Source organism: Camellia sinensis, chromosome 4 (assembly GCF_055761805.1).
Source record: "Camellia sinensis isolate YWXY chromosome 4, ASM5576180v1, whole genome shotgun sequence".
Taxonomy (NCBI): Eukaryota; Viridiplantae; Streptophyta; class Magnoliopsida; order Ericales; family Theaceae; genus Camellia; species Camellia sinensis.
The window spans coordinates 48,100,944-48,115,222 of NC_138964.1; the positions used below are offsets into that span (position 1 = coordinate 48,100,944).

General features: G+C 31.6%; 1 protein-coding gene across 1 annotated transcript; it reads right to left on the reverse strand.

Moving 5' to 3' along the window:
• Positions 1-5,326: 5,326 nt before the first annotated feature.
• LOC145823733 (F-box protein At5g07610-like) lies at positions 5,327-6,643 on the reverse strand. Its single transcript, XM_082923257.1, has one exon. It carries the CDS (start codon positions 6,641-6,643, stop codon positions 5,327-5,329), a length of 1,317 nt encoding a protein of 438 aa, XP_082779383.1.
• Between the last annotated feature and the right edge of the window lie 7,636 nt (positions 6,644-14,279).

The window sequence follows — 14,279 nt, forward strand, 5'->3', positions numbered from 1 at the left end:
AGTGGATTTGAGCCTTCCAATCCAACTAAACTGATAAATGTATCTTCCAGCATTTATCACACTTCCATTTCTTTCATATATGTAGTATCCTTGACCTCTTCCTCCACCCATCTTTGCCTGCTCTATCCTTTCTATTTTTTGTTTAGAGGAAATGAGTATAAAGACCTCAAATTCTGGATTAGTGTTTCATGAACAAAGAAATTGCACTCAATGTCGCTAAGCGTAAAGTATGAGAATAAAACATAGCGTACAATGTTGTCTTGGTACGGAATTCATTACTATGGCTCATAACGTTCTCTGCCAACCACATCTAAACAAAGAGACATACAGACCTATGAACCTGTATCTTTGGATCATAAGCAAAAAAATTAAATTTAACATAAGCAAAAAATTAAATTTTTAGATTTGAAGAAGAAATTAAATATCTTGCTCAATTTAGAAGAAATAAATCCTTCTTTTAAGATTCTAAGCATATCACTTGAGAACACAATAATACATCCTCTAAGGTTGTTCTTAAAACTAAGAAGAACGCATAGCAGTAACTGAAAGAATAGCCAATGGCAACAATTCAAGTGCTTTCCTTTCTTGGACAACCAACTCATGAAAGATATTAATGAAGCAAACATCTTTAACAAAGCTCTACTAATAGCGTGAGTTTAATCTTTCTCATTAACATAGCACATTCCAAAGACAGGTTTCAAGAAGACAAAAAGGAAAGGGAAAAGGAATAGGAATACAACCTACAGAAGGGAAAAAGGCGAACCTACCTCAAAAAAATTAGATAAAACTGACTAAACTAGTGTTCTTGTTTACCAAACGCAGGTTTCATCTATTTATTCCTAGCAGACATGGTTGCTAATCAATAAAATACAACTCTTCTCTTTTAATATGTCTCCTGATAAACAAATTCTGCTCTGATTCGAACTCAACCACATAAAATGAGATCTTCGTTGATATAGACACCAATTTTGCCAAAATCAAGGAAATATACATTGATAGACATAAATCTTGTCAGCATTTCTACTACACATTGATTGAGTCCTAGCACTCAATGAAGGAAAACCACTAATTAACTTGTTAATAATACACCATGAAGGAGAATGAATTTAAAATAATATATACCTGTCAAATAATTATCTACGAGCAACTGGAGATCAGAAAAGTTGCTGTAATACACCATGAATTTATCTTAGAATTATCAACACTTGCTCCCAAGTATAGGTTGGCTATGTGACTGTAGGTTCGATTAGAAGAGAAAACCATCAAACACCATGGCCACTTGAATGACCACCACCACACTCATATTATTATGCACTTCCACTGTCGAGTAGAAGTGGAGGCAGAGGAAGTGTTTCCAACCACACATGTTAAGCTGCAGTCCTCTGCAGTTCCTCATCTTCATTCAAATTTGTCAAACCAGCATTGATCATCATAATCCGAATGTATCTCTTGGAATCCATTATATACATATACATTGATAAATTCTTGGAATCCATTATTTTACAAACCATAGCCCTATTTTCCTTGTTTCAATATATGCTAAGCTGTCATTCATCACTTATAGGGAGTGTATCACTCTCTAAAGGTAGAGAAGGCATGCAACTTTGATGGTGGTAGTGCCGATTGCAAGGACTGCCAGCAATGGTGGTTGAGGTGGCAGTCCTTCAAACGGCACTGCCACCATCAAAGTTGCATGCCTTCTCTACCCTTAATCATCATAAGTTCGGATTTATGATGATTAAGGCTGGTTCGACAAATTTGAATGAACAGAAGTTCAGCCAGTAGGAAAATAAGAGAGAAGTACCTTCATAGTGGCTGCTTGAGTTCTACACTCGAGTCAGTAGAAGAATTCGACACTCATGCTTTAAACAGGAAAAAACTTTCATTATAACTCCAAAATCATGTAACAAGGGCCCTTTTTATAGAAACTACAGTACACAAATTCCTAAAAATAAAAAATTCCTACTACCATCACTTTCTAAACTCCTATAACAGCATACCTAGCCCTGGCCAAGAATAAAAAATAAACACCTTGCTTGTTTCCACTTTTCAAAAAACACTTTTCAGAAAATTCTACTTTCTTATTTTCCATATTTTTTTGTTTTTACTAAATTTTTTTAATATTTTAAGCAATTTTTTTACTTTTTAGACACACCTAACATAAACACACCTAAAAAGTAAAAAAATTATAAAAAAAATCTTTTAAAAATTCACTAAATACTAAAAATACAAAAAAAAAATACAAGAATTCAGTATATTTTTTGTATTTTTATGTATTTATTAATTTTTTAAAATATTTTTTCACAAATTTTTTACTTTTCAAATACATCTAAGTAAGGTGCATCTAAAAAAGTAAAAAAATGTTTAAAATTTAAAAAATATTCACTAAAAACAAAAAAACACGAAAACCAAAAAAGTCAGTTTTTAAAAAACTTAATTCAGAAAACTCAAACCAAACGCACTGAAAAGTTTCACAACTAAAAACGTAGCCCTAACCGGTAAAATCACTAAACTACCATATACTAAAAACAATGGCTTGTCAACAAGTCATTTCTCCTTCTTGTTTTTCCAACATCAGCTAGATTGTAGAAACTAACAATATAAGTTGCAAAATCAAACTCTTAAGATTTAGAAAGCATAGGACTTTGAACTCCCAAGACCATCAATGCAAAAAATTATTTAGTCTGTAAAAGAGTAACGAAATCTCACATATGAATAATTTAAATGAGACTTCACGTCTTTCATCACTCTCTAAAAAACGTAAATGACTGCACCATCCGTTAGGTTAAAGATCTTACCCCAGCTTTGAAGTTGAAATCTGAAGTCTGAAACTTTAAAGAACATATGGCAATAGATTATAACTAAGAGGAAAAATCAGACATTATCAGATTTTGTGTTCTTGGTTGCAAGGTCTAGAAGCATAGATGTGCTTAAAACCTAACAAACAAATTATCATTTCATTCGAGAAATGAAACACTCTAACCAACAACCGAGAGAGATTTTTTTGTCTTTGGAAAACATACACAAGAACTTGAACCTTACACCTTTTTAGCAACAATAGGAGATTCCACTAAAGCTAACAAATTGTGCCAATGTTTGAACCATGCCTACACTAACAGATAGTTAACTACATGTCTACAATAGATACTCAAACAATCATATGACTAAAAATAAAAATAAAGTATAAAATTCTTGTCAAGGAAAAAACAGACATAAAAAATGTATTAACAAACATATTATGCAATCATAAAAAATATATATTTGAAGAAAGAAAGACAACAAGAAAGAAGGAAAGAAGGAAAAAATGAGAAATAAAAGAAGAGAACTATATATAGAATGGCAGCATGCTATTTAACATCCCTGATCAATGATTAGCCCCCAAGACCATGTGGCAATACGTCGATGTAAACCTAGCAGTCATTCATTTAATTACACAAGGTCACCTAATAAATGTCTTGCTCAAGTTAATATTTTTTGCATGGAAAAGCATTTAGGGACAATAGGGCATCATACATGACTCAAACACAAGGGGAAGGTGTTTTAGGTTATGTAAATTAGTTCCAAATAGGAGAAAAAAAAATGATGACTTCTTGCAAAAAAATAAAGTTACTAAGTTTGGACGGTACCAAAAGTGACCCTAATAAAGACTTCAATTGCAAATTTAATGAAGCAAAAGAATATAGGCTCCAAATGTTGCTGAAATTGCATTTTAGGTTTACAATGGTAGTACAATGATTACTATTCTCGGTACTTTGAAGTAACGGCAGAGCAAAAAAAAATGTAGAAAACGGTTGACAATCAAGCTTGGGTATTATAAGTATAAACACATTCATTTACTAAAACAAACATATCTAAACTTGAAAATAAGAAGGAAAAAAAAAGAAAGAAAAATTTACCAGCTTACTAAGTAGGAAAATAATTGGGATGAAGAGTAAACCAACCTATGTCATCTAATGAATCTAACTAAATCTGAGTCATCTAATCATTCTTATTTTTCTTTTTTAATGACGTCATAATTGACAACTACCAGAAAGAAACAAACCTACATACTTGGTTAGAAATATGACAAGTCATAAAGAATACAGATTGAAAGGAAGTGAAAACAAAAACAATTTTAAATTTGGTACAAAGAAAATGAAATCTTAAAGCAGAACCATAGTCTTGAAGGGAAAATAAAAAATAAAAATTGTGGCAAAAGAGAGATTGCGAAAGAGAGAGAAGGTACATAAATTAGGATTCAAATCTATTACAGCAGATCACTGGCCTTGTAGGCCAAATGAGATCTGATGCTTTGTCAACCTTGACGTTAGGGGCTCAAGTCTCCTTTTGTCTTGCCAACCCAAAAAGAACAAGAACAAGAATAAGAAGTAATAATTTAGAGCAAATTTGTCACCAACAGAGCACACGGGAGCTTCGAGCACCCAGCAGTTTGAAAATTCTGTAACTCCAGCTATCATAAGTACAAAAATAAAAGCGATGAAAAGAAGAGTTCTGTTGCTTTGTCATGTGTAGAAAGAAATTATGTGCCTGAGATTCTCAGGAAAAAATACAGAAAAAAAAAAGAAAGAAAGAAAGAAAGGGAAGTGCATCAATGATTTGCCCCCTAAGATATGCAGGATATTGGCAATAAAAAGCTTCAATTCTCAGAAACAAGAACAGAACAGAATTATAAAATTCAAACAATATTCACGATGAACATATACTAGCAGATCTTAAGTTTAAACAACATCATTTCTACATTTTTATCCTGAGACCCTTCAAGAGGAAATACAAAAGCATCCTAAACCCTATTATACAGGTCTTCAACTTTTTTAACTTTATTAATACATTAAATCTTCTTTGTGATTATTGTCCAGCTATGTCTTTAATTTAATATATTTCATTTACTCATCAATACTTTGGCACCCACCAATAGTAAAGACAACATAGGTTTTTGATTGGTTAAAGCCTCCGCAAATGCATCATTCATCACCTCGCCAAAGTTTTGTATTACATTCTTACTTAGAAACTCAATAAGCTCAAACGGAAGTAAAATTAATCATATTATAAATGAGACATTGTTGATGTTACAAAACTATTTCATTGCAAAAGCCATATAGAAATTTATCGAGCAGGGAATAAAATCAATTTAACAAATCAGAAATGACACATCCTTGATGTTACAAACATTTCATTGCAAAAGGCAAAAATAAATTTACAACTGTTGAAACTATTACACCAAGAGAGGGGAAAAACAATCTTAACTAGAAGGAAGAGAAGAGTAGAAAGGAAACAAATGAAAACAACGAAATGGAGACAACACTAACGATTTTGCAACGAAATACCATCAAACATGAAATATGGTTTCCATGCATGGATGGACGGTGTACGATGGAAAACCTCGCAAGTTGCTAATGTCCTCACGACTCAGCTTCAAATTGCAAATCTTCCTAAAACTCCTATCCTTGAAGTTATAGGATATGACTTTACAAGGTATGTATAAGATCAAGCATAAATCCCCTTCAACTTCTCCTCCAAGGAAGCAAAGCACGATGAATACAAAGGCCGTAGACCAGCCAGCGCACATACGACGCATCTCTGGAAAAGCCGATACACCCATCTTAAGGTCAATGCGGTATTTAATAAGCCACTCAGAATAGTCACTCTTCAACTCCAACACATCAAAATAACTAGCGGGATTTCCATAAAATTCCATTAAGCATAGACGACCTCCAACCTCCCCAAAATACATTGGCGCAACTGAGAGATCATCTGGCATCGGCAATGCAGAGAATTGGTGGGTATTCAAATCATAATATATGGATGCTTCGGAGTGACAACAAGGCCAATGGATCTTACTATTAAAGAAGACACCATTGTGAAAAGTTATTTCCCCTGAGCAAGCAAATGAAGCATAGGAAAACATCCAAATCCGAGTTTCGGACGAATATACCGCAATTTGACAATTAGGGTTGTGCCGTTGTTTGGAAAGGACAGCAACTATTTTGTAGCGAAGTGAAACAGCGGGATCAAATGCCAAGTTGATAGAAACCATGAAGTATCTATCATCCCCATTTGTAGGCCTAGGAATGGTGGTAAATTCCTTGGTGGTAGGGTTAACAACATAGTAACGAGTGGAATTAGGATATAAATCAAAAAAATACGAAGAGCAGAGCAACAAGCCCTTACAAGACTGGGAAATTTTGACACGGTCATCTACATAATTGAATGATTCAAGCTTATCGTCGTTGTTCACAAAACCAGCGTGAGAAATGTGATTGAACTTGATAATATGGGAAGAAGAAGAGAAGCACCTGCGGAGAAAAAAAGAGGAAGCTGAAATTGGAGGAATCCAATTGTCAAGGACGAAAGGATCGGAAATCAAAGAGCACCATCTCTTGGATACGAGCTTGAATGTGATGAGAGGCTTTGCTGGTAGCCGTATGAGGATCTGCCTCAGGAGATCGTCATCTCCGATGACCTTCTCCGCGGAGCTGATGGTGACAGTGTTCTTGAGGCTGCGGCGGCGGGAGCGGCCAGTGGAGGACATGGCGGCGGCGGCAGTGGTTGAGGTGAGTGATATAGGGTTAGGGCTGGTGGTGATTATACAGAATTCGGGATGCTGCTGCGCTGTGTGCGGCGAAATAAACCCATTTCGGAGCATATTTTAATAATTTGAATAGCCTATATTTTAAAATATATCAAGTAAATTGTATTGGTAAAAACTTAAATTAATTTGATATCGTTTATATATTCATTCATTTATATTCGATTTAAAGTATTAAAATAAATATAAATGTGAATGAATGAATAGGTAAACGATATTCGATTAATTTTATTTTTTGTAAATATATTTTACTTGATGTATTTTAAAATGTGAATGGTTCAAATTATCAAAATAGACCCTAAAATGAGCTCATATCTCTACACAGCAGATGCTGTTGAGCACCCTGCACAGCAGCATCCCCGATTATACAAGGGAGGGGGAGAGTTTGGGATGCACAGCAGGGGAGAGAGAGTTTGGGGTGATTGATGTGCGGCTTAGGGTTTATTTCGAGATCCTTTTTAATAATTTGAATAGTTCACATTTTGAGAGTATATTGGATATAAAATATTTATAAAAATTTAAGTTAATCGGATATTATTAATTATTTCATCCACTCACATTTGTATCTTCAAAAATATATGATATTGTGATTTAAAATATTAAAATGAGTACAAATGTGAGTAGATGAAAAAATTAATGAAATCCGATTAACTTAATTTTTTATAGATATGTTCTATTCGATATATTCTAAAATGTAAACAGTTCGAATTATCAAAACGAATTCCGAAATAAGCCCATAAAATCGCATAGCAATGCCTACTATGCTAGCTGCCCAGCAAATACCCCAACTCTGGGAGGAGAGGGGTGGTTGCATAGCAATTCGTGAGTATTCTCCGATCTGGCAATGCAAACGCTCCCTCTCACACTCAACTCTCATACATTAATTACATTTTTCTTAACAAAAATAATTAATATAAACTTGTCCCCATAATTTTATTTGGAATGATCTAAATAATTATATTTTTTAAATTTTTTATGAAAAATATACAAAACAATGAAGAAATGATATAACTTAAAAAAGATAAAAAAATAAAAAGTGTACTTTTTTAATACACTCCAAACAAAAACTCATGGGTGTGGCATTCATTACACACATACGAGTGTTTGGTAATTTATTTGAGGAGAAAAATCCTCACCAATTTAGATTTTAGACTGATTTGGGCCTCTGGGGTCATTACGGATTCCCTTTAGATTTTAAAAAATACATTTGTTTAGACCATCTTAAAGAATTTTTTAGTTTCAATTTTTTTAATTTAATTTATGAAAATTAAATTTTTTATTTTTACTAAATTTTTTTAATATTTTAAATAAAATTTTTTATTTTTTAAATATATTTAATCTTGATGTACTTAAAAAATAAAATAATGTTAAAAATATTTAAAAATATCAAAAAATACATAAAAATATGAAAATGTACTGAATTATATATATATATATATATATAGTATATTTAGCATTTGGTGATTTTTTTTATAAAAAAATTACAAATATTATATTTTTAATTGTATTTTATATTAAGTGTATGTAAAAAGTAAAAAATGTGCTTAAAATATTTTAAAAAATCACAAAAAATAAAAAAAAAACTCACTTGTAAAAAATTAAATTCAAAAAATTAAACTCAATTTATTTGTTTTAAATTGGCTGATTTGAAAAAATAAATTTATAACACAAATAAATTATCAAATATTTTACGAGTAAGATTTCAAAAATTCTCCCAAAAATTTTACCAAATGTCTCACATGAATGTGAGGCTCACATGGAACCCACATTATGTGAGTCTCATACCCATATAATTTGATAAAAAATTTTGATAAAAATTTTAAAATCTCTAACAATTTTGATATTTTACGCAATGTGAGATAGGGCCACATGGGATCCACACACACATGGAACCACATTAGCCTTACATATTTAGTAATGAGCAATGCTATAGACCACTAATTTACCATCACTAATACCACCACTAGTGAGGTGGCAATTGAAAAAAAAAAAACAAAAAAACAAAACAAGGCACAAAACACATGTAGCAGTGAGTGGGACCCACTGCCACATCATTAGAGTCACCACTAATTAGTGGTCTAAAGCATTTTTGATTTAGTAATTCATTGGTGATATTTAACATTTCTATTTGAGTATTTAATGAAACATTTAATAATTCATTTAGGTCAAATTTCCCAAATTAATTGTCAAATATTTATATAGTTGTAGGACCCACATTACATAGGGTGAGACTCACACCATATGGGTCTCATACTATGTGAGTATTTGATAATTCATTTGGGGTCATTAATATTTTTATATTTTTCCTCTCTAAATGTTACATATATTATCAAATATTCTATCAAATACTTATATGGTGTGAGACTTATATACATCTCATCCACACTCATATATTCGAGTATTAAGTAGAATATTTGATAATTCATTTGAAATCCTAATATTGTTAAAACAACAACAATAATAATAATAATAATAATAATAATAATAATAATAATAATAATAATAATAATAATAATAAATGCATTTTTTTATATATAAATGTCATTTGTTTGGATAAATAATTTAAAAAAAAAATTGAGAGAAAAGCATTTTGGGGCAATGATCAATAAATCCAAAAAGATGGACATGTGGGCTAATTCATATTTGTTTTATTAAACACGCAGAACTCCTGTTTTAAATATTTTCAAAAATGGTGAAATTGAGAGAGAAAATAAACTAGCTAAATACTAATTTGTTATAATTTCTAGGAGTACAATTTGGGCAGGTTCTAACAGGTTGAGAAATTATCCAAGCTTAATCCAAGTTGTGCTGAGGACTGCTTAAGCCTGCCCAAGCCTAACTCGAGTTAGACCCAAATTGTACATAAATTTTATTTTATTTTTCTTTTTTTAGTGCAGTTAAGTTAATTAATTTGTTAAATTAGACTGTATTTATAATTTCTTTTACAAAATCATTAATAATATCAAAATAAATAATTTATATAATATAAGAGAGATGTCGCGAAGATGATCTTTACAATTTATGAGTAAGAAAAAAATAAATAAAATTTTATATTATATTACTTGTGTATATAATATATTCAATATGATCTAACTATCTAAATTACTTTAATACCATCCAATGATTAATAATTTATATGTATATTTAATATATTTATATATTTAATTCGGGTTTCAAGTTAGGGCTGACCAAGTAATTCGTAAAATTCGTAATCCGATCCGGTCTAGTCTAATCCAATATGTTTGGATTGGTTTTTTGAATCCGTAATTCGGTTCCAGATTGAAAAATTAAAAATTTGTAATCCATGGATCGGTTCTAGATTGAACCCCACGATTTCGGATTGAAACCAATCTGGACCGTATACAAATAGTCTATATTTATATTATACACCATCCCGCATAGTATCTTCTCTTATTTCGTATAAAACATAAACCCGCATAGTATCTTCTTTTATTGTTTTTGTTTGTTGGTTTTTAATTTTAATTTGTAATGATCTAAATACTTATGGTTGAACCAATTTTATTATGGTGATTTAAATTCTAGAACAATATGTCACTATTGTGAAAAGACATGTTATTATTGTGGAACTAATATGATTCTATGTTTATATTTTTATGAAATTAAAATGTTCTATATTTTTTTTTTTGTTATTTAATTATGTAAATCCGTGATCCTAAATCAATCCAATCTGTGTTTAAATGGATTAGTTCAAATTGGTTTCACGATTTAAACGAATTGAATCGGTTCTAATTTTTCAGGAACCGTAGATAACATAATGGTTCTACTTTTACCCCAATCCGAACTAATCCGGACCATGCTCACCTCTATTTCGAGTTATTCAGATTGTTCAATGTCTCAGCCCAAACCTATCCAAATTTAATTTGGATTTCTGAATTTTTGTCTAAGTTTGTATCGAATTCAAAAATATTTTGTCCAAACCTTAAAAAATTTCGAATTGGATTTGGATTACTCATGTTAAGCCCGTCCAAGTTGCCCCTATAATAATATCATAATTATCAGTTTAGATATCGAACAAATAAAAAGGATAACATTTATAAAAGACTAATTTAATGAGATAACATGATGTCATTTATATATATAGTTTAACTAAACTTTTTTTCTTCTAGTTTCTCTCATATTTATCTAAATAAGATAGAGAAATCACATTATTTTCTCTTCTTGTCTTTTCCTCTTAACTTACATAATTATTTCTTTTGGTTTCTTTTGTCTCTTAAGTTACCAAATTTCCCACATGACTGATTGTTTAATGGGAAATTATTCAATAATTTCAAAATATCACGTGATCATACTTCAAACTAATCACTAATTACTTAGCACTATGTTATTCTCCTATCCCTAACATAAATTGTGGTTCCCTACCCCTCTCTACCAATCAAAACCTTATGGAGTACCACGTGTCCATAGTCCGGGAATACTAAATAATCACCCATGTTTAATGCTCAATACTTTTTTTTTTTTAAATCTCTACTAAAAGTATGTATGGAAAAAGAATGATTCTACCTACACCACTACTTTACCTCTTCACACCCTCCATATGAGCTTTTTTTCTTCCAATTTTATCCATGTGTAAAATTACTTTTAAGGACAAAACACTAAAATTAAATATATTTTATTATTTCCTTACACCCCTTGATCTTCAATCCCTACTCTTCTTTTTCCTTTCTCAAATTTTCTTTTCTCTTACACATCTCTTTTCAAAAAATGAGAATCATAGTGTTTTGATCATCAAAGAAAGCAATGGATGAAGAAATGGTGGTGAAAAACCATCAAAAAAGTGAAATTGTGAGTTTTTTTTTATTTATTTCGTAGGTTTGTGTTTCGTTTTTCTAGACTGTTCTTCAACTTTTATTCGGTGTTTCGAAATCGAACAAAATAAAATAGTCCGGTATTACATTGCCGAACAAAAAATATAAGTCTAGTAACCAATTGCCAAATAAAAGATACATTTTTGGTAACGTAAGGTCGAATTTTTTATAATTGTTCGGCTACTCATTACTATGTATTTTCAGCTTCATTTTTTTATATTTTTTTTGCTTGTAAGGATTACATTTATACTCATTGTAACAACGCAAGTACTGCATTATTAGTGGACTCTAGTTATAAATTCATTATAGGTGAGGTTTTTTACGTGTTTTTATGAATACAATTTTTTCTTATTTTTAATTTGTATTGAGTTTTATTAATAATTTGACGTATAAATGTATTAATTATGTTTATATTTTTAGTAGTCATTAAGCATTAATTAAATGGGCCTGACGTTGGAAAGAAGACTAGATTTGTCATTGTTATAAAGACATCAGATGCGGGAGGTAATGGCAGAAAATCAAGACTTACACTTACTTGTGAAAAAAGTGGTTACTATAGAGATAATCGGAAGATCAATGGGGAACGATTGAAGTTGACAGGTTCTAAAAAGTGTGGATGTCCATTTCTATAAAGAGAGGAAAAATTACCTACAAATGATGAGTAGATGTTGCATGTCTTATGCGGAGTGTACAATCATCCGCCTACTGAATATCTTGAATATTTGCTGGCAGATTATCTAAGAAGGAAACATCCTTATTAGTTGACATGTCAAAGAGTATGGTGTGACCAAAAGAGATATTGATTACATTGAAACGAAGAGATATTGGTTAAATCAAATCGTATCTTTTACTTCAAACAATTTTCGGAGAAGTTTTGACCATATATCTGTCACATAAAAGATGTACAGGCAGATAGCAATTGTGGTTTCGGGGCAATAGCTGGATTGATTGGTTTAGGTAAAGATGATTGGCAACAAGTTAGGCGAAACTTGTTGATTGAGCTGCATTCGAATGTAGTGCACTACATGAAACTATTTGGTTCACAAGAAAAGGTTGATAACCTTACCTCTATCTTATCTTACTTCAAACCTGGCACTGGATTTAATCATTAGATGACTTGCCCGACATGGGCCATTTGATAGCAAATAATTGGATTCGTTTTAATCACCCGTGTACTAGTGGATGGGAGAAAGCATATACTATCCGTATTCATTAATTCCGTACTCTTGTCAGCCCTGATGTAGTAACTACCGAAACTATCAATATAAACGAATTAGGATAACATGTTTGATTAAAAGATACAAACAATGACAGATTTTATAGATGCTTTTATGGATATTTATACACTGATTTTTTAATGAATAATTTTATGGATACTTTTTATGTATGATTTTATGGATGGGTGTTTGATTTATGGACGTTTGTTATGGATGTTTGAAAAAAAAAGTAAATCTTTCATTGTACAGCGACAAGTGCCTAGACAAATCTATTATAATTTGAGTAATGCTAGAGACCTCAAAAATTTTACCAAAGTTTCTATCAAATGTCTCACATGGGTGTAGCACTCACACAATGTGGGTCCCATGTGGGTCTTACACCCATGCGAGACATTTGGTAGAATTTTTGGGGTCTAGCATTTTTGTTATAATTTGGCAACATGATACTAAAGTAATCCAATTTGTATAGCAATGTATCACCGAATAGGCACTTCACAACTAACTGGAATTAATTTCTTGTTATCATTCAATCGAACGGTAACATATTGTTGGGAAAAAAAAGTTTGTCTGATAACATGGCACTGGATGAATTCAAATTCATTAGCATTGTATTATCGAACAAGTCCAAATTATTGTTTGGAAGAAAGTGGCTCTATAAATGTATAGTAACAAAACGCTAGACAAACCTATTTTTCCTAACAACATAACACCGAAAGAATGTAAATTGTCTAGTATTGTGTAATCGAACCAACACTTCACTATGAGCTCCACCGAACCCCTCGTCTTCCCTATTTTCTCTTTTCCTCTGCTGCTTCTCTCTTTTCCCTTCAAAAATTAGTGGTGTAAAGAGATGAAATAGTTAATTTAGAGTTAGTTTTGGTAACATATTAGGGATGTAATGAGAATCACATTTTTTTTTTAATAGTGTAATGAGATGGAGTGTGTAAAAAGATAAAATAATAATTTAAATAGAATCACTCATGAAAAAATGTTAGCCATATTCAACCTGGAGCTTCTATTTATGCCACCAAAACAACTCCTTAGACCATCTCCAACGGTTCACCAAACTTGACATCAAATTTAAATTTTGATGAAAAAGTTACTGTTTGGTGCTCCAATAGTTGCACCAAATCGATATCAAATTGAGAATTCACCAAACAATTCATCAAACTGGGGACATAATACTATAATTTCAACAAATCACTATGTGTGACCGTTGGAGCAAAAAAGGTTCAGAATTTTACACATGGTGGTCGACCACCTGGATGACCACCCGGTCGACCCCTTGGTCGACCACCCGGTTGACCAACCAGTCGACCAGTGCATGAAAAATTGGCCTGCGAAGGTAGGTTCAAACAGTTCAAAAAGGTAAAAAAAAAAAAAAAAAAAATTTCCTTTACCGGTCGACCAACTGGTTGACCCACGGTGGTAGGTTCAAACAGTTCAAAAAGGTAAAAAATAAATAAATAAATAAAATTTCCCTAACCGGTCGACCATCCGGTTGTCCTGAAGGAGATTTGATGAAGGTGAACCGTTGGAGCATTCAGTATCAAATTGAGGAAATGACCATTTTTTTACTCAGATTTGGTGAAACATTAGGTGAACCGTTGGAGATGCTCTTACACTCTCACTTTTTTATCTATTTTTATT

What these genes read in the sequence shown, in the direction of transcription:
- LOC145823733 (XM_082923257.1), bottom strand. Translation starts at nt 6,643, where the DNA reads ATGCTCCGAAATGGGTTTATTTCGCCGCACACAGCGCAGCAGCATCCC.